Genomic DNA, 20,959 nt, shown 5'->3' on the forward strand with positions numbered 1-20,959 from the left:
TAAATAAACGTTAAAAAATTTCTTTTAAAAGAAAAACTCAACAAAGTATCTTGGACAGACTCTATCATTTCATAGAGAGCAGACTCATTCTTTCTAAAGTTTTGTTTTGTTTTTTTTTTAACATATGTTTATTTTTGAGAGAGAGAGAGAGAGAGAGACAGAGTGCGACTCGGGGAGGGGCAGGGGGGGCGGAGACACAGAATCCGAAGCAGGCTCCAGGCTCTGAGCGGTCAGCACAGAGCCCGATGTGGGGCTCCAACTCATCAGCCGTGAGATCGTGACCTGAGCTGAAGTCAGACGGTTAACCGACTGAGCCACCCAGGCGTCCCAAGAGCAGACTCATTCTTTTTAATGACCGTGCAATATTCTGCTATTTGTACCATAATTTATTTGAAAAACCCCCGCATGCTGTTTCCAGTTCTTTGCTTATGTAACTTTACATACGCATGTATGGGTTTATCCTTAGGATTAATTCGTAGAGGGGAATCTGGGGGTCAAAGGCATGTGGATTTTTAAACTTAATGATTTCTGTATTTTTTTCTGTAGGGCTTCTATTTCTACGGTGCACTGTGTTAGCGTGCGTTTCTGGGTCTATGTCTGAACTTTCCATTCTGACCCCCCGTCAGGGAAGCACTCCTACATCAGTAGTTTTACCTATTAGAGCTTTACACTTTCATGTCTGCAAAGCCACTCACCTGTCGTTACTCATCTTTTCCAGAAATTTTTCTCTTCTTGCCTTTCCGATCTTTCCGTATTTATGTTAAAATAATAATACGAACGCGGATCTGGTGTTTACTACGGGCCAAGCACCAGACTAGGCATTTTTCATGTATCTGCTCACCTAATTGTCACAACAACTGTATGACTTATTGCTCTACCGTTCTTTCTAGTTCCTTCCAAAGCGGAAACAAAGGCCCGGAGAGGTTATGAAATTGCCCCCAAATCACACAGCCAGGGACAGGTGCAGCCGGAATGAAACTCAAGGGTCTGCTCTCAAGCACTTTGCAGCGTCCCGAACTGGGTGCTTAGCTAACTTGATTTTCATGATTGGTTACCTGTCTACAAAAATAAATAGCTGAACCTTTGGATGCTCCTCTGAACCCTGCCTTGTCTGTATCCTGCAAGTTCTGAAGACGACAGCTTTCCAATGTGCCCCTTTTGCCATCGGAAATCTGCACTGTGCTGTTAAATTGAGAGATTCACGGGAGAATTGGCTTTTTTTTTTTTTTTTTAATTTTTTTTTTTCAACGTTTTTTATTTATTTTTGGGACAGAGAGAGACAGAGCATGAACGGGGGAGGGGCAGAGAGAGAGGGAGACACAGAATCGGAAACAGGCTCCAGGCTCCGAGCCATCAGCCCAGAGCCTGACGCGGGGCTCGAACTCACGGACCGCGAGATCGTGACCTGGCTGAAGTCGGACGCTTAACCGACTGCGCCACCCAGGCGCCCCTTTTTTTTTTTTTTTTTTAATAAAAAGGATGGTTCAGGTTTCCCATCCAAGAACCTCCCACTTGTTTACAACTTTCTTCACGTAAAACGTAGACATTTTATTACAATCATTCGCAGGAATTTTATCTTTTTAAATTGTTCCGCTAATGACTTTTTTCTTCTGCTAAGACTTCCAAGTGGTCGTTGCTGGAAAACACAACCCTGAGTTACTGGTCGTACTACCAGACCTCACCTCCTTAAAGGAATTCTCCTGTTTCTAACAGTGATTAGTTTCTTTTCTTGGGTTTTCCACATTAGAAGTTCATATAAACAATACTGACTTTCCGTCTGCTCTTGCCTGATGCTCATACTTTCCCCACATTTACTGTGAGATGATCAACATGACAGAAGACAACTCTGCCTTCTTCCTGACTCTCGGTGACACTTCAAAATGAGAGATATTGGAATAATGTCCACATGGAACGTCTACAGAACTACGGAATTTAGAAACAGGAAGAAAGTGGGGCGCCCGAGTGGCTCAGTCAATTAAGCGTCTGACTTGGGCTCCCGTCGTGATCTCACAGTTCGTGGGTTCGAGCCCCGCGTCGGGCTCTGTGCTGACAGCTGGGAGCCTGGAGCCTGCTTCGGATTCTGTGTCTCCCTCTCTCTGCCCTTCCCCCGCTCACACTCTGTCTCTCCCAAAAATCAATAAACATTAAAAACAATTTTCTAAAAGCCATGAAGGTAATTATAACTTTATCTTCTTCCTAATTTGCTTTATGAAGGTGCTTTTGTACTGAAATTTTCTTCGGGGTTGGATTTGGTAGCATAAAGCAGCTTGAATGCTTCCGTGTTCGATAAACATCTTTAATTGTCTATTATAAAAGCCACACACGTTCCTTAAAGAAAATGTTGACTCCAGAGAGAAAGAGAAAAAAAATAAATGTGTTTTTTAAGTGGGTCGACGGTCTGGGGCTTGGTGAAGGAATGCACTGTCCCATGCTGGTGGCCACCCCCTCTCACTGCGGCGACCCGCCCAGGCGCCTACCTGGCTCCCCCGAACTGCTGCCGTCCCTCTCGCCCTCGCCGTCCTCCTGGCCGTCTGCGTTCTGGTGCGTGTGCTGCAGGCTTAGCTTGTGGCAGACCTCGAAGGCTTGCCCGACCGTCCGCACGATGCGCATGGCTTGGCTCTGGGAAGGAGAAAGGAGAAGAGCAGGTGAAGGGCGTGGGGACCCTCTGCAAAGGACACAAGAAGGGCCAGGGACGGGAGGGGATGCGCCGGGGGCCACGCGGACAGAAACCCATGAAGTCAGCAAAGGGAGAGACGGAAAAACCTAAGGTTGCTCTGACGCGCCCATGCTCACCAAGAAGGGTGTGGAGATGTTTTGCTTCCTGAAATGGCCCAGGAAGTAGAAACTCACCAGCTCTAGAACAATCAGTCAACTGGAAGGACAGACAGTACTGAGCCCAAGTCCCCTTCCACGTTTAACAAAAGTGGTCCAGGCGCTCCAGCGTCCTTCGCCAACCGCAACTGAACGTTTGGTGGGTTCGCCACATGAAGAGACACTCGGTTTCTCCAGGTCTCCCTGCTGCTCCTGCAGACCAGGGACTGGGAAGCCGCCGTCTGAGCAGCAGAGCCGCGAGCCCGGAGTCCAAGTGCCCCTGGGATGCCAGCGGCCGCAAGCCCAACCCAGGTGAGCCTTCCCAGTCTTGCCGTAAAGCCATAGCTCACTTGGGTCTGTTTTTGGCCACTCCTCTTTCTTTCCTTCCCTCCTTCCTTCTCCCCTCCCTCCCTTCCTTTCTTGGGGGAGGGGTGGGGGTGCCGAGCAGCTATTTGACCATATCTTTTAATAGCCCAAGAACAGAACTTGACCCTAGCTCTCGGTATTCCACTGCTTAACTTGGAGAGGAGGACACAGGACAAGGAAGCCTGTTCCCCTACGGTCCTAAGCGACCCACGCAGGCTGTGAGGATGAACCACAGGCAATATTCTCAGGGTCTGGCCTCCAAAGAGGATAGCTGACCGACTGCAGAATCGGTCAGCTTTCATTTTCTTTCCGAGACCGAGTCCGGTATAAGCTAGGTGGAGTTTAAACGCACAGGCTGGGTGAGCTCAGCTCGCTGCTCCTTGCCCCCAGTGCTCCCCAAACATCCCACCGCAGACAGTTTATCTAACTGTGGCGGTCACCCTATGCCTGCATCCGAGATTAATCGCATTTTGGATGGTCTGACTCCAGGACAGCTGTGTCCACCTAGTGAGTCCCACATTCACTAAGTGCCTGTTGCTATAAAAGCTCAGGTTCTCCTAGGAAGGACGGGTTACAAACTCCACCATCCCTGTAAGCCACAGACACTTTCCTTAACTAGCTTTTCAGATGACGTTAAAAGTTGAGGGGCGCCTGGGTGGCTCGGTTGAGCATCTGACTTCGGTTCAGGTCTCGCTCTCACGGTTCGTGAGTCGGAGCCCCACACCGGGCTCACTGCCGTCGGCGCCGACCCCCCTTCGGGTCCTCTGTCCCCCTCTCTCTGTACCTCCCCCAGTCGCACTCTCTCTCTCTCTCTCAAAAATAAGTAAACATTAAAAAAACGAAAGACGATGTTAAAAGTTGAAAGGTCTTCGAACAAGTGCCCCCAAATCCACAGGAGAAGACAAGGGACGGGGACAGGATTTCTAATCTTCTCTTGGAAAGGAAGCGCTCAGACTTAAATCCGGTAGGAAATGACGTCTCAGAGGCCCCGCATTTCTCAGACATCGCAAGCTGGGCGCTGGATCACACACTCAGGACTGACATCGGAAGAACCCAGACTATGGCTTCCATCTCTGTCACCTTCATCAAGGACGAACGTGTGGAACACGCCTACCAGTTTCAACCAACCATCGAGAAGCGACAACGGGAGTTGTCAGCGTTGAGTCAGCGATGTCCACGGCCTCTCCTCCACCACGCAGAGGGGTAAGCGTAGGACGAACACCTCCCCCAGGGCTTGGCATACGCTAAGCTCTCGAACACAGGTTTTTGTGCCGAAAGGCAACGAGGACAGAAAATAAATAGGAAAGGCTGGGCTTGTTTTTATCGACAACAGAAACATACGGATATTAAGGGGACTGCCTCTTACATACGGACGTAAGCATCAAAGAGGCGAAACCACGCCCTCCCCCACCCAACTCATGACAGAGGAGAACCCATGGGCCAAACTATCTCTGGTGGGAGCCGCCATGATGGTTTCCACCACGAGGAAATTGCTGGATTCCAGGTCTAGATGTGTACATTCACCACTAAATGGTTTCCTTTCAGTGTTCGCTTTACTTCGCTCTGATGTAGGTTGTATTTTCATTCACACTAAAAGGATCCTGTGGTAGCATGTTCCATGGAGAGCGCTCTGAACTTGAACGTGGAATCAAGCTACGCTGCTACCTGCTTTACGGCAGGAGAGAACTGGCCTCCCCACTCCCCACTGTAGCAGTGGGAGGAGGCTGGATGGCCTCAAATTCTCAGAAATGGCTTTGTGAGTTCAGGGGCCCCCTGACCTTTTAGGCTTGCCTCCCTTCACCAAGTGAAAAGTCTACTTCGAGTAGATTCCTATGTTAGGACCTTGTTGGGGGAAATTACCTGAGCCTGCACCTGGTGGGGCCGTCCCTCCCCTCACTGGGGCCGTCCGCTCTCTGCACAGCCATGCTGGCTCCCGCCTGCTGGGCCTGCCCCACTCGGGGACTGGGCTTCTGGCCTTCTGAGCAAGAAAACCCCTTCTGCCTGCCACCTTGGAGTCCAGGATCCACACGTGCTAAGACTTAATCGTTAATAAGCCACGTCTAAGCCCGCAAGGGAGAACTCTCCCTGAAGGCAGCTTTCAAAAGAACCCTTTTCATAGGTCCCCATGGATCACGAGGAGCTGCTCATGTCTCGTGACCACACACAGGCCTTCGGAAATCAAAGCAGAGTTTTAAAGATGTGAAGGCAGCCAGGTACAAAGCACAACAAACAGGTGGCATGTTGGGAACACAGCCTTGTCCAGCTCCGGGATCTGGCCATCCTCTGGAATTTACCAGATTTTTAAAAACATCACCTACTGGATTATTTCAGTACAAACCCAGTTTAGTTCCACAAGAGCCCCTAAAAGTACTTGGGCACAGGGATCAAATCTTCCTGTCCAGAAGCCATTTTCCATCAGCAGCCCCGAAGCATTTGTTGGCTTTGAGTCGTCAAGGTTAGGCTGGATATGGTGGCTTTGATGTTTTCTAACCTCAGACTGGCTCTCAGCCGCAGACGGGGAGCGTGGCAGCTCAGGGGAGTGCCGATTACAGGCAATTTTGTACCACGGGCCTGGAAAGGGAGCAGTCTGAGAACTTTATACCACTTACCCTCACGACGCACGGAAATGCTTCTTTCAACCACCTACTTATTCATGCCGACAAAGCCGCCTTCCTGCCCACCCCCCAGGCCGTCCCTCAATGCAGCACAGATGTCAAGATGTAACCAACGGCCGTCCTAGAGCGTGCCTGCTGTGGGTGCTAAGTACACGCCGGGCGGGTGTTGGTACCTGCTATGTTGCAGCAGCGATCGTGAATTAACACCATGCTCCCAGCCAGAGTGGGAGGCCCGCCCTGGTAGCTTCAGGAAGACAGAAATCAAAAGGTTGATCCCCGTACTTCACTGATCCAGGGGAAAAGTCCAGTCAGTCATGGTTTTATCTGCTGTTCTCATTTTAAGCGACCTTGTCGTGGGCTGGCCCCGTGAACATTGGGAATCTTCCGAGCGTAACGCACGTGGGAAGAATGGGAAGTATTTGTCTCATTCTGCAGCTGACTTCATAAATCACCGCGGGCGCCGTTCCGAATTCCATTGTCCTGGAAAAAGCTGTATTTCACGATTCCAGGAGACGGAGAGAGGCGTCTTCAGATAAGTAAGGAAAGTGAGGAGAGAATACAAGGTGAAGACGGGGGGTGGCAGTGGCGACAGTAAGAAGAGAAAGAGAAGTGGGGCACGCTTCCTACAAGGAAGGCTCCTTATTCATCTACCGGCTCTGTCTTCTCATCTACTGTCCCTCAGCCCCAACGGGAGCTCTGTCTGCCACGTGCTTCTGAATTCCAGGGGACTGAAGCCCAATAAGTCAGCTCCAGGACAGCTCCTGGGTTTCTAATTCTTCTCATCTACCACAGCAATAACGTACAGCGCCCTTCCCTTGACCTGAACCACCACAGAGTCTCAACAAAAAAACAGAACCGAAGGTCATGTTTCTTTAATGTGCTTTTGTGTGTGTGTGTGTGTTTGAACCGCAGTAAAAGATTTAAGCTTCTATCTTATCAAATGACTGCAATGTATGGAATTCGCAATGCTGAAGCAAGGAAATATATTTGGACTCCTATACAGAGACAGATCCAAAGGTTACTAAGGCTCTGAGATGGGTTAGGTTACCGTCCAACACGTTATGTAATAGCCTTGATCCTCGAGTTTGATTGAGGCAATGCCTTGGACACGAGAATATTGCTCGCTATGGGGAAAGTTTAGCTTCAAAGTGGGTAGGACTTTCAACATTGACAGGAGATAGGGGATCTTAAAATTTCCAGTAGACCGCTGGCTTCTTCCTTGTACTCTGCTATGAACTTCTTCCACGAACCACAGTACCACGGAGAAAAGAAGGCCGGGTTATAACTTTAGTACTGCCAATAACCACCTGGGTGACCACGAGCAAGTAAATTCACCTTTCCAGGCCCCGATTTCCTCATCCATCAACAGAGAGGTTTGGACCAGACGAGTGCTGAGATCTGTGATTTCTACATTTTGACTTCCCAACCCCATCTGACCCCAACCCTTAAGATACAAAGCTAGGCTCTTTCTCTAAGGTTAGGACCTGTCTCTCCTTCATATCCTAAACCTGGCCAGGCAAGCGACTTATTCTTTCACATGGGACCGTCATCATCATTCAAAATCCATTTCAAGCATTCAAGGACGGTGAAACTTCTCGGCTGTGGCCCCTAATCTGACGGGGACAGCATTACGGGAGGAAGTAATTTCTCCTAACCAAACCAATTGAGCTGTGATTCCAGGCAAATGATTTCAAGGAGCTGCCCCGTGAAGACAGCGGGGAGATTCCTGCAGCTCTCGTTAATCACCAACACTTCACACACTCTTGCACTAATAAGTCCAGTCACACTTAATCAGGGCCGACAGCCTCATTCTCCTGGGGCCGGGAAAAAATGACAGCAGGGCAATGTCCTCTCCACAGGAGAGGTCAAGAGACCACTCAAGAGGCAAGAGGTCTTGCAAATGAATACTATCATTATACCCCCCAAGTTGGGCGGATGGGCGGGGCGGGGGGGGTGGTACACAGAATGCCATAGTTTTGGGAAACGTCTCCCCTGGATGCTCTGGGTGAGGAAAAGACCCTCTCTCAGCCTTCCTTTCTAACAGTAGGCTGAATGATGCTGGGATGGTCACCCCATCCACAGACACATTCTAACAATCCTGGCAATCCTTCCCAGTCACACAGAACTTGTTCCTGAAGATCATATCGCTTCACACATGACAACCTGCATTCCTGAGATGCCTTTCAGCTGGCTTGATGGCTGGAGAAGCTCAGGTCCAAAGGCTCATGTTCCTTTTGTGAGTTTCATGTAACAGAGTTCAGCGGCCAAAGCTCTGGGCTGGGAGGCAGGAAGCCCAGTTCTAGTCTCAGTGGCACTGTTGAGCTGTGGGACCCATGGCAACCTACTTCCCCGGACCCTTTCCTTCCTCAATTATGCAAATGGAGTCAATACTGACCAAAGACAGTGAGGGAAGACGGGAAAATCTAGGTCGGAGTGACTCGGGTCATTCAGAGCGAAGGCTCTTTGTACCCAAGTGACAAGTGCTGTAGGTTCTCATCACAAATAGGTCCTGGGGAACAAGGCTACTCCCTATCACGTGACTTCCTGATGGAAAATAGGAAGTGGGCTCCAGGATCAGACTCTCTGGGTTCAGTTCTACTTACTGTGACTTATGTCCCTTAAGCTTCTGTTTTCCCAGAAAAAGTATCTATCTTTACCTACCTGCCATAGGAATGAAAGAAGAGAACTCACACAAAGGGTCACAGGCGCAGGGGCCCCTGGGCAGCTCAGTCGGTGGAGCATCCAACTTCGACTCAGGTCGTGATCTCGTGGTTCACATGTTCAAGCCCCACATTGGGCTGTGTGCTGACAGCTCAGAAACTGGGGCCTGCTTCGGATTCTGTGTCTTTCTCTCTCTCTCTTCCCCTCCCCATGCTCACGCTCTCTCTCTCTCTCTCTCTCTCAGAAATGAATAAACAGGGGCGCCTGGGTGGCGCAGTCGGTTAAGCGTCCGACTTCAGCCAGGTCACGATCTCGCGGTCCATGAGTTCGAGCCCCGCGTCGGGCTCTGGGCTGATGGCCCGGAGCCTGGAGCCTGTTTCCGATTCTGTGTCTCCCTCTCTCTCTGCCCCTCCCCCGTTCATGCTCTGTCTCTCTCTGTCCCAAAAAAAAAAAAAAAAATGTTAAAAAAAAATGTTAAAAAAAAAAAAAAAAAGAAATGAATAAACATTAAAAAAAAAAAAAAAAAAAAAGAGTCACAGGCACATAGCAGGTAACCAAACTAGATGACTTCCCATAAGGCTTGACTTCGTAGAAAGCTAGAACCTGGGTAACCCGAGACCTAGATGACTAGTAGCTGGTGGTATGTTACCCTCCTGCAATCTTTTGCTACCTAGCTCGCGAGGAAAGCCCAAGAGGAGAACCACACTGGCTGTATGCGTGAGCGACCCGTGTGAAGAGCCACAGATACAGAACTGTGGCCGTGCCGGCGGGGAGGCACGGGGGCCTCCACCAGGAAAGCGGAGACACCAGACCCATATTCTCAAACGACAGAAGAGGTGAATCTGCTCCCCTGGGTGAACTATAAGGGAACGGCGACAAGCACACCGGGGGCCTGTCATGGGGAACGGGCCATGGGGACACACACAGGGGCCATGGCGTGATCTGAACGGCAATCCCCAAAGCCCTGACAGAGCGAGGAGCTCATCTGAGGTTTCTACACTGTGATCGACACGAGAGCATCCAGGTCTGCTGGCTGCCAGTCCAGAGATCTCCCTATCGACCCCCAACAATCCAGAAACATCCCTGCAACACATTTCCTCCGGGTATACGGTCTTACCCCCCTCACTTCATAAGTATTCCTATGACTCGCCAATTAAAACTCTTTCCCAAGCTAACTATGGTCTCCCTAGACCAGAAGTGCTTTACAAAACAGCACATCACCATCTCCAGAGGCTACCTGGGATAAATGTGCAAAACCTTGCAGGCACGGTCCCCACCCTCCTCAAGTCTGCTTGCTTTCCTGCACAACTCCCTCCTCCTTACTGGCTGGGAAGCTGGCCCTTCTGCCCATAGTTCGGCAGCAGTGGGGCTCACAGGCCAGGCTGTCTGGAAACCATTCTTTCAGTGACGTGGCTGCAGGCCAGCAAAGGGCCTGAGAATCCACCCTACCCAGAGTTACAGGCTCAGTAGGTGCGGGCAAACGGGACGTGGCATTTTCAGAATGAGCTCCGAGGGCTAGGAGACACGGAAAAAGCGGAAGAGATAGGGAGCCGGGTGGCCACTCCCTGGTCTCTGGATAATAAGAACTTAATTCCGTGCTTTACTTCAAGCTCAAAGTTCCAGTGGGCACTGCTCTCAGACTCAGGTTTTGGCAGAAGGACGGGGCCACCCCACTGTGTTCGCATCGCTATGCTAGCTCTGACAGCAAAGCAAATATAATGACAGCCCTTGCCTAGGTCTTTGGCTCAAAATTCATGCTGTCTGCACGTCTCCCTGCCTCTAGTCGGTGCCTATTCCCGGGACCGCGGGCAAGGCATCTGACCTCTCTGAGCATCAATTTACTCATCTGCGAAATCGAAGTACCAGTCTTAACTTCTTCGCATAGGTTTTATGAGGATCAGGTAAGCTTAGATATTAAAGCGCTTGGAAAATTATCACATGCCATGTGTAGCTCTAATAAATTCCAAGGTCCACGCGGTCCAGTCTCTGGACAGAGCTGAAGTCAGATGCACAGTTGAACACTCAAAATGAATTACATGGGGATTCCAGTCTTTAGTTGCACCTGTCAAAGAACATTACCGTCGATCCGATTCGTAAGTCCCGGGAACACATTGCATTTCCCAGACGCCCTGCACCTCAAAGCTGCACAAGAGCTGCTCACCCTCCCAAGCCCTACATGCCTGTCTGCAGCCCTTCCGGCTTTTCTTTCTCTCCCTCACCCTCCTCTTCTTCCTATCAGTTCTTCAACAGGCAGCTCGCCTTAGGCCCATTTACACACTTTCGGCTCAACCGGACCATCTTCTAGAAGGGAAGCCTGGCAACTTGCACGTTTTCTTTCCACCTTTCCAGTTCTAGCTCTTTCCATCCAAATTCCATGATTTGCATGAAAAAGCCCGGGAACAGGAGGCCAAGGGCACCGCCAATCCTTAGAGGAAGAGGCAAAATCAGCAAAGTAGAATTTTCGAGGTCGAGCCAGGAGAGGGGATGGGACACATGTTAGCAAATCTTGACCCTGCAGAAAAAATAGTTCCCAGGATATTAGACGGATCACATGGAAGAAAAATGATTCCATGGCTGAATCAGTTTGAGAAACGCTGGGTTAAACAGAGTTCAAGGGCTTCTCTCGAACTTTAGGGCCTCCCAACAAATTCAAAGAGGATATTTTTAACACGAAACGTTTTGGACGGTAAGTATTTTACAGGAGACATTTTAGGAAACTCTGATTTTGTCTCTCCTCACTTTATAGACAAGGAAGCTGAGACCCACATAACATCTCTCGGGCTTCCAGCAGAGCGGGGACTAAACCCCGGGTTTCCAACACCAGTTTTTGTGTTAAATTCCTGGAGAAATGACAGGAAAAGCATCTCCCGAATGGCCAAAGCTGCATTTACTCAAGCATCAAGGTTACCACACCAAAATAATTGCCCAGGACAACCAGCTTCGCACAGAAAGTCTAAACTAGATTCCGCATGTCGTGATTTATAGGCCCCCGACCGATACACAGAATTATGGTGAAAAGTCACGTAAATAAACGGCCATGCCTCTTTCCCGCCGCACACCGAGGGGAGCATCACTCCTGGTGCTATCTACCTGTCCCGATCCAGAGCCCTCATCCAATGGTCGAGCTCTTCCCGGCTGTCTCCATGTCAGAGGACAAAACTCAGATAAAACGAAAGGAGAATCTCGTCATGCAGGAGCACTGACGGACTGCTTGGATGGCTCCCCCGTGCTGCGCATGCAAACAGCCACGTCAGTTCTTGCCTCTCAACAGTGGCCAATGGTGGGGGGGCTCCTCTGGTTCCGTCAGAGGAAAACGAAAACAATGACCGATGACTGCTCATTTACCTTCTTCTTGGATTTAAAGACGTTACACCTGAAGATATTGCTGGCACCATCTCGGGCGATATAGCTGAAGATCTTCAGGTCTTGGGAATCATGAGAGACGTAGAAGATCCTACAGAGAGAGCAACAGAAAAACGCACTGCAGGTGGCATTAGGGTCAAACCCCCAACCAGGGGACCTGTGTTCAAGGACACGCTCGCTTCTTCCTACAAGAGCCACGATGCAGGCGGCACTTTCACCAGGACACTGGTGAAACAGTGACACGACGCTGGGGGACCTCCACATCTAGAGGAGCGGGCATGGGGAGGGGACGGACCCCACGCTGTCACCGGGCCGCAAATCTGTGCTGGTAACGTGTGTGCTAGAGGGACAAAAATTGTTGTCGTCCTCATCAGAGCAATCAACCGGCATCTCACCCACGGAAACAGGGGCAAGTTTCCGGATACCTGTTCCCAGTTGTCTCCCAACGAGGAGACTTGGGAGCCGGCAACGTTGGCCACGCCTGCCCAGACGAAGACGCTCAGTCTCGTTACCGTTAAGTCCCTCAGTGGTAGTGACCTTACCTCCCGTCCTCTCTGGGTAGTGACCTCACCCCCACGGCCTCCGTGTGTTCACTCCGCTGTTCCTCCCCCCCAACCAGCATGCACACTGTGGGCCGGGCGCTATCCCAGCCCAGATACATAAAGGCGGCAGGACGCCCTAAACTCTCAGACCTCGTGTACAGATCTCCACAATGAAACAGAAACCGAGTGCTCTGAGGAAAAACGGGCAGAGTAAGGGACAGAGCGCGGCGGGAGCTGCTGTTTTAGCCAGGGAGGCCGCAGGGCCAGCACGAAGGCGTCACGGAGAGCCAGAGGCCTGGGTGTGAGGGAACCACCGGGGCAAATGCGGTGCAGGAAGTGGGAACGGCAAATCCGAAAGCCCAGTGGCATTCAGAAGGTGCTAGAAGTGTTCAGGGAATGGCCAGAGGTCAGTGTGGCTCAAGTGGAGGGATGTGCTGACAGGGTCATCCAAGCAGCCAGAGGCCAGAACATGGCAGGGTGTTGGGGGGGGGTGGGGTTGCCCTGAAGGGTGGAGCTTGCTTTCCAGGTGAGGCGAGAAACCACTGGAGGCTTCTGAGTGGAGGACTGACTCCCCGACGCTCTGAACGGAAGGATCTCTCTGGGTGCCGGGCGCCAGAGGGGAGGCAGAGGGGAAGCTGGGGAAAGTCATAGGCAAGGCCGTGATGGCTGAGGCCACAGCGGGCCTAGACAGGGTGCCACCCGGCCCGCCAGGTCCCAGCGCTGCTGGCATGGGGCAGGGGAGGGAAGCAGACGGGGTACATCAGTGGCACTAGTCTTGGGAGATCCAAGGAGAGGATAGCTCCAAACAAACACTTCCAGGGCCGCATCATTTCCATAAAACACCTCTTCCTCAGTAACAACTCTCATCCAAGGATTTAACAAGTCGATCCGTTCTGGTGTATGTCAGGGCTGACTACTTGGCAGAAAGAGAACGGGATTTAGAGTCGTACCCTCAACTTCACCACTCACGAGGCAAAAGCCACGTAGCCCTCAGAGGCTGTTACCTGTAAAACGGGCCTACTCGTTCTTCATACCTCATGGGCTTACCTGGAAGATGAAATAATGGGCAAAGTGCCTTTGTACTTCTTACTGATACGGTCTCTCGATGGCCTTTTTACTGAGGTTCTCGCCAAGGACTCCAAGAAGCCCGGGAGGGGCGCTCAGAAAAAAGTGGATACGGAGACGAACAATCCTGGCAAGAGAGCCAAGTTCACCTTGGGGAGCCACTCCTCTGCTCACTGTGCTAGAAGTCCCGTCAGTACATCTCGCGTGTCCACCCAGCGTGAATGGCACAGACTAGACGTGCCGATGTTTAACGCGGCTTCCGAGAAAGAGAGTGGTCAACCGACTACTGTAACTCAGCACCTCCCGCCTGAAACCCAGGCCCACCCCTGGCAATCCTAGAAATACCCTCTTTTTCTTATTGTTTAAAGTTTTAGTCACTTGAGAGAGAGAGAGTGCACACAAGCTGGAGAGAGGCAGAGAGAGAGAATCCCAAGCAGGCGCCTCACTGTCAGTACAGAGCCCGACGTGGGGCACAGTCCCACAAACCGTGAGATCGTGACCTGAGCCAAGACCAAGAGTCAGACGCTTAACCAACTGAGCCAACCGGGTGTCCCCATAGACCTCTCTCTTGAACATCTCAAAGCTCCTCAAATTTATCGTGCCCCCCACCGAATTAATCATCATCCTCGCAATTCTCCCAGCATCGATACTTTCCTTCTCCCAGGAACCATCTTGATGAGGAACACTGGATCCACTCAAGCCAGAAGCCTGCACCACACCCTTGACCCCCTTCCTTGTTCTCCGTTATCTGTTGCTCATGACCAAGTTCTTTGTAGCCCGTCTCCTCAATACGGCTTAGGAACGTATTTCCTTCGTCTCTACAGTACTGCCTTAGTTCGCAGATCCTTCTTTCTCACCTGGGTTTTTCAAAATTTTTTTTAATGTTTATTTTTATTTTTGAGAGAGACAGAGACAGAATGCGAGTGGGTTAGGGGCAGAGAGAGAGGGAGACACGGAATCCGAAGCAGGCTCCAGGCTGTCAGCACAGAGCCCGACACGGGGCTCAAACTCACAAGTTTTGAGATCATGGCCTGAGCCGAAGTCGGACACTCTACCGACTGAGCCAGCCAGGCGCCCCTCACCTGGATTTTTGCAACCCATCTACTGTCTGTCTCTGCTTCCTAGCTCACCTATGGCCAAACCATTCTCTACACAGCTAGCAAACTGGGATAATCGGAAACACATCTCATTATTTCCCTCTAAAAACCACTCAAAGGCTTCGGACTTCCCTCAGAATAAAGTCCGATCCCCTCAGCATGCAGTATCCACCTTCCTGCTCTTTTCTCTCTCCAGAGCCCTGACCTACATAGCCCTCCGGAACTAGTCATGTACACCCACCTGCCATTGCCACTGCGGTGACACCCTTGGCATCCTTCAAGACTTGGTTCAGAGACACCTTCCTGCCCCCCGCCCCCCAAATATCATTAGGCTGCTGAACCCTCTTGGGCTCACCGTTACCACAGCACATCTGTTACACGATGCTATTTAGGCTCGAGCTCCTTAAAGGAAAAAGGACTACATCCTGGTGGCCCCCGTGCCAGCATGGCAACTGGCACATAGAAAGTTCCTAATGCCAGCTGAGGAGGGAGAGAGGCATCCATGCTGTCATTAACGAGCACCCACGACGTAGTCTGTCTGGTTATTCGCTCCCCGTCCGCTGGAAGGAAAGTCGGTCGGTTCAGCTGTGTCCTACATAAAACTCCTTCCACTTCTGAGTTTTTAATTATTACGGAATGCCCTAAGGACAGAGAAGTAGATCTACAGCTGAGAAGGCGATATGAGTGTGGAGAGGCATGCCAACAGGACACAGACGGGGACGGCGGCCAGGAACGGCGGGAAACACAGGTTACCTTTCCCTTGACGGACAAAGCCCCTTTCCAGAAACCGTGAGGACAGCCTGTGTGGGGAGGCAGTCTCTGCAGACTGGAGCTCTCTGGAGAGGGTTCTGTGACGTCTGAGTGCAGAAACTTAACGTACCGTTGCAAACAGAACCACCTCTGGCGAACCAAAACGTCAGCTAGTTAGAGCTCAGAAAAGCATCTGCCAACACAATCGAGGGGCACGTGCGACCTCATTCGCCACGTAACGCCGCAGGTACAAAATTCCGGATCTAGAAACATATTCCATGAACTCTTATTTCTCTCCACCTTGGCGTGTGTTGGGGGCCGGGGAGAAGTCTGGGGCAGTTTTGATCCTGCTTCCAAAACGTACCTCCAAAAAAAGTACTTCCGAAAAAAGTACGTCAATTTTCTCAACTTTCAGTGTAATCGCCAAGGGCAGGATATCAGAGTAGTCTGCATACTGTAATAACGAGTGCTAAGATTTTGTGAGGTTTTGTTCCTTCCCCCTTCGAATTTCTGTTTATTTTCAAATACGCACAGAATCAGAATTTTCACCTCCTACTGGAACTGTTATGCTATCAAGCCACAGCGATAAACTTTTCTACAGATTGTTATACCCATAAACTTATGATAAATGACCGAAACATAAAAAGTACTGTGGACAAACTGGAGCTTATCCGGGAGCTCAGGTGGATGGAGTGATAAAGAACCGCCAGACCCACCATCAATAACCCCCCTCTCTTTGACTATGAATCTAAAGTAAACTTGTTCCCTCTTAAGAGCACAGGAGAAAAAAATCAAACATAGAAAGACACCTGTGTGGTCGTCAGGCCTGGTTCCAACCCAGGGTCCTGCCACTCAGGATTTGTCGGCAATGGGCAATTCGCTCCCTGACAGAATAGTCTCTTTTTGGGAGCTTCTCATCACTTGGGAATTTTCACACAGGTTGGAAATCTACCAACAGGATGCCTGAGTGGCTGAGCGTCTGACTCTCGATATTGGCTCAGATCATGATCGAATCCTGCACTGGGCTCTGTGCTGAGTGTGCAGTTCACTTAAGATTCTCTCTCGGGGCACCCGGGTGGCTCAGTCACTTAAGTGTCTGACTTTGGCTCAGGTCATGATCTTGCAGTTCATGAGTTTGAGCCCCGCATCTGGCTCTGTGCTGACAGCTCCCTCTCTCTCTGCCCCTCCCCCGCTTGCACTCTGTCTCTCTCACTCTCTCAAAAATGAATGTTAAAAAATAAATAAATAAAGATTCTTTCTCCCCCTCTGTCCCTCTCCCCCGCTTGCGTGCTCTAAAATAAAATTTAAAAAAAGAGCGAGCGAGAGAGAAAGAAATCTACTACCAGGAATAGAGCGGAGGGAACTGGTTGAAAATGCTGGCCCTGGTGTGGGACGGACCCGATTTTAGGCCCAGGCTCTGCCACTCGCTAGTGGGTGATATCCGGTCATGATCTCCCCGTGGTTCTTCGCCAGCGAAGCAAGTTTGATCGCAGGGCTGCACCTCACCCCCGGGGTTTACAGAGCAAATGCCTGCAGCGAGAGGAGCCTACAGCAAGCGGTTAGCAAACAGGACCGGCGACCGGCGACCGGCGACCTGCTCCCGTCACTTCCACATCACCGCCCTGGCTCCCCACCATGGGGCCTTAGAGACCAGGCCCGTCTTTCTTCCAAAGGGCAACCTTTTGAACACCCGGGAGCTACCTCTTCTCTCAACAGTGCTTGAAAGGGCCCATTTTCATCCCTCACTGCTCAGGCAGGCCTGCCCTGGGGGCCGCGGGGGCAGAAAGATCTGGGTTCAAGCCTTAGCGTTTCCAACCTCCCAGCTGTTCACCTCCGGCAAAGGGCTCAGTCGACACAACCCCTTCCTTCCTGAACAGGGAAAGTAATAATCTCTTCACGGGATGAGGGGTGAGAAAAACATGTCCCCACATTTAACACAACGCCCGACACACGTGCTTGACCGGTAAGGAGGACCTCCCTCTTCCCTGTGCACCTCTGTACACACCCCGGCCTTCCGGGACCGCTCCCCAAGCAGTTCACAGAGCTGAGTCACGTTCCTGAAGGGATGTGAACATCACCGAGCACACTTGGAGAACTATTTTCCACGCCCCAGAATGGAATTTCTAGCAAAGCGTCTCCGAGGGTGGCTTTTTATTTGGTTACAGCCTCTCGCTGCTGCTTCTGCTTTGTGATCTCTTCCACAAGTTCACTAGTGTGTAGTCCCTGGACCCACACTTGTCCCCTTTCTACAAAGTGGGATGTTCTTACCCTGGTCATCTTCTCACATCTATGACCCACGATTGTACAGTCTCATTCATTAGGACCCCGAGGCGCAGACACACTTAAAGGAGGGATGCCTTTTTTTTTCTTTTTAATTTTTTTTTTTAATGTTTGTTCATTATTGAAAGACAGAGAGAGTCAGAGCATGAGCAGGGGAGGGGCAGAGAGAGAGGGAGACCCAGAATCCGAAGCAGGCTCCAGGCTCTGAGCTGTCAGCACAGAGCCTGATATCATGACCTGAGCCGAAGGAGGACGCTTAACCAACTGAGCCACCCAGGCGCCCCAGGAGGGACACCTTTTTCTTCATGGTTTTTAAACGTTCTATTTTTTTTAAGTTCTAGTGTTCCTAGTTTGAAGATCAGATAGTTCTCCACTGAAGGAAAGAAAAAAAAGAGTTAGAAAAATGGAATGGGGGTGGGGGGATGCCTGGGTGACTCAGTCCGTTAAGCATCAGACTCTTGATCTCAGCTCAGGTCTTGATCTCAGAGTCATGAGTTCAAGCCCCACGTTGGGCTTCGTGTAGAGTGAGGAGCCTCCTTAAAAACAAACAAACAAACAAACATTTACCTCTGATATTTTCACTGCAGCCATGACTTTAATATACGGGTATTTCCCCTTTCACTGTTCTCTGACCCCTGCCCCGTCCCCACTCGTTCCTCCCCTCCGTGTGTTAGGATGGGACCAAGTGACCTGTAAGGTTTCCCCTCTGGTGTTTCAATGTGTGGAGACCTCTTCATCGTAATTGTGTTTGAAGACGGGAAGAGGAAAGGTGGGGATGTACACAGAGGCTTGGGAGCCTCCCCTCATCGTGTGCCACTGTCCCCTGAGCCTTTTCTCTCATCCTCAGCCTTTCCCAAGGGCTCGCCGCACCCAGACGTTCAGCGCTCTCAGCAATGGCCGCTCCCTGCCTACGACACTGTGTACTTTTTAAGGAATGCTATATAAAAATCTGGGTAGCCACATGATTTTCCTTCATGGCCTTGCCTTTTTGGGACCAACTGGAATCACTTATGTCGCCCTTCCGTCTTCAAGTGCTCGTCCCTTACTGCCACTCAGTCTCTGGCTGTCGCCACCTTCTCTCTGAATATCACAGCCTCTAAGAAATGACGTGGCCACGCCCCCAGGTGCTAATGCTGTGCCCGCTGCCCTCATCTCCGTGGGGACTGCGCCTGCTGACTTTGGAACCTACTAGCTACAGGGAATGTGAAAAGTCAAGAGTAGGGCTTCCTGAGTCTATGTCGATGCTCCCCCTCATCTGAGACCCACAGACGCGGAGCCCCCCTCCTCCCCAAGGGCCCCCACACCTCCTCCTGCTTACAGGGGGGGGAGGCCTGCCGGGTGGGTCTCACTAGCCGGCCTGGGGCCTGCCACAGAACAACAGCACGGAACCCCAGGGCAGAGGGTCTAGACCCGGCATGGAGCCCGGGGCACAATATTTTCCTCCTCTCCTAAGCCTTGAAATGACCACACAAATATCTTTCCGAGTGGTTGTCAAGTTGTGGGATGGGCAAATCCTGAGAGTGGGTGAGACAGGGCACGGGCAGATCTTCTGCAACCATAAGGTGCTGTACAAATACTTTTAGACCGTGAAGGTGCAAATGGGAGAGCAAAGAGAAATCGTCACCGTTCCCCCAATATCATCATCTCTTGGGGTGTGTGTATGGGGGAGGGGATCTCCAGCTGGAAAGCAGCATAGGTTTTTCTCTTGAGGTCCCCAGAGTCTGGGCATTCCTAACCCCAGAGACACCCCAAAAGGACAAAGGGAAATGAACTTGACTAAAAAGCTACCAAGTGACGAGGATGAACCGTGAGATCATGCCCTGAGCCCAAGTCAGACGCTCAATCCATGGAGCCACCCGGGTGCCCCCGCCCAGGCCTCTCATTTCTAATGTAATCTAGATAAAACTGACGTTCACGGTGATCATTTCTCTCTTCTTACCGCTTTGGTCTGATTACCTTTTCCTCTCGCTGGATTTCCAGGACTCTATCCCTTCAGTTGGTTTTCTTTCATTAGAAGTTACTTCAGTTTCTGTCTTTTTCATCCCTCATGTTAGCCGTTCTTGACGTGAGGACTGCCTCCCTCAGACGTTTCCTCGGGCCGCCATCTGGCGCGAAGGGACGGTGATGAGCTCACAAAACGGTGCCACAGTTCTTCGGGGAACTGGTCTGCCTACGTCACAGCCGCCCCAGGTGCTGGGACACAGCGTCCACGCTCTGAATGTCGCCCTGCTGGGCCGTCTTCACAGACCTGAGCCCCGACAGCACGGTCTGGAGGAAGCCGGGGGTTCCCGGGCCAGGAGAGACCTCGAGAGCCATCTAGCCCATCTACTCAACCGCAGGCAGAGATTTGCAAACATCGGAGCGGATTTCTAAGGTTTCTTCAAGGAATTAAAGTATACGAATGTCTAAGGGATTAGTATGATCTACGGTGTACCTGGGGTAAGAAATGAGCAATCCACTGAGTTCTAAAATCCAGTGAGAGTCAGGCACATACGCATTGCTCTTTGGAAAGTCGAGTTAAGGCGCCCTTGCGGCCCGTCTCAGCAGTTAATGGATGTGTTAATTTCACAGCTGTTAAATTCTTTCTTCCGTCCCCGAAAATCTCCCCTGCTTTGCTCGAGTCGACCACAAACCATCAGACAGCACTTTCTAAATGCCCAGCACCGCGACAAGCTCATTTCCTCTAGTTCAGTGCTTGACAGGCAGGCAAAAAACCAGGCCAGTGTCTCTTAGCCAAAACCCCTCCATATGCTTCGAGGCGAACTTCTCTCTGACGCTGGTAACTTCTCCAAAATAGCCGTCACCTGTCGTCGGCGTGCAAAAGCCAAGCTTCACACGGGTTGCCAATTCTGTCTCCTCTGTTCCCGCGTTTGTTGGCTGGGTTTACCCACGCGGTGTGTTCATGTCCTCTGGGGTCAGCTCAACCTTCCCACACTTCTGAGGATCCTCAGGCTTCCCGAAGACGTCTGCTCAGAGACGCAACTCCCCTTCCAGAGCCAGAGAGCAGAGCGGAAAGGGGGGGGGGGGCTCCCGTATAAAGCTGTGTCTTCCTCTCCTTCCCCACAAACAACTGATCTCCTTGCTTTCAAAACCGTGAACGCTTCTCTTCTTCGAGTTGTGTTAAGAGATGAGTCACGCATGGGTCTTCCCAATGCGAACATCAATTACAGTCAATCGGAAGTTCACGCCCTTCCTTCCCCACTCGCCTGTGCACCTTGAGACCCCCGTGATTTCCTGGAACAACAGAACGGACAGAACAGAGCCACAAAGCCTCAGTGGAGGCCGCAGGCCCTTCTGCTACTCAGAGCCACTTACGACTCGGAGCCATAGTCTCCTCAACTGCAAACTGGCATGAGAAGAGGCTCCCAGGACTGTCGTGCGAATCAAATGGAAGGATATACGCACAGTG

At 51.1% G+C, this 20,959-nt stretch overlaps 1 protein-coding gene across 2 annotated transcripts in view; it reads right to left on the reverse strand.

Moving 5' to 3' along the window:
* The window catches only part of LOC125925954 (carboxyl-terminal PDZ ligand of neuronal nitric oxide synthase protein-like), a 284,630-nt gene that overhangs the window by 32,661 nt on the left and 231,010 nt on the right, over positions 1-20,959 (reverse strand). For both annotated transcript variants that reach the window (XM_049635266.1, XM_049635265.1), the window contains exons 5-6: positions 11,799-11,907; positions 2,478-2,619 (exon numbers count right to left, since the gene is read on the reverse strand). In XM_049635266.1, the coding sequence (XP_049491223.1) occupies positions 2,478-2,619; positions 11,799-11,907 (251 nt within the window). The remainder of the gene's footprint in view (positions 1-2,477; positions 2,620-11,798; positions 11,908-20,959) is intronic.

The sequence above is a fragment of the Panthera uncia genome, chromosome F1 (genome assembly GCF_023721935.1).
Source record: "Panthera uncia isolate 11264 chromosome F1, Puncia_PCG_1.0, whole genome shotgun sequence".
Lineage (NCBI taxonomy): Eukaryota > Metazoa > Chordata > Mammalia > Carnivora > Felidae > Panthera > Panthera uncia.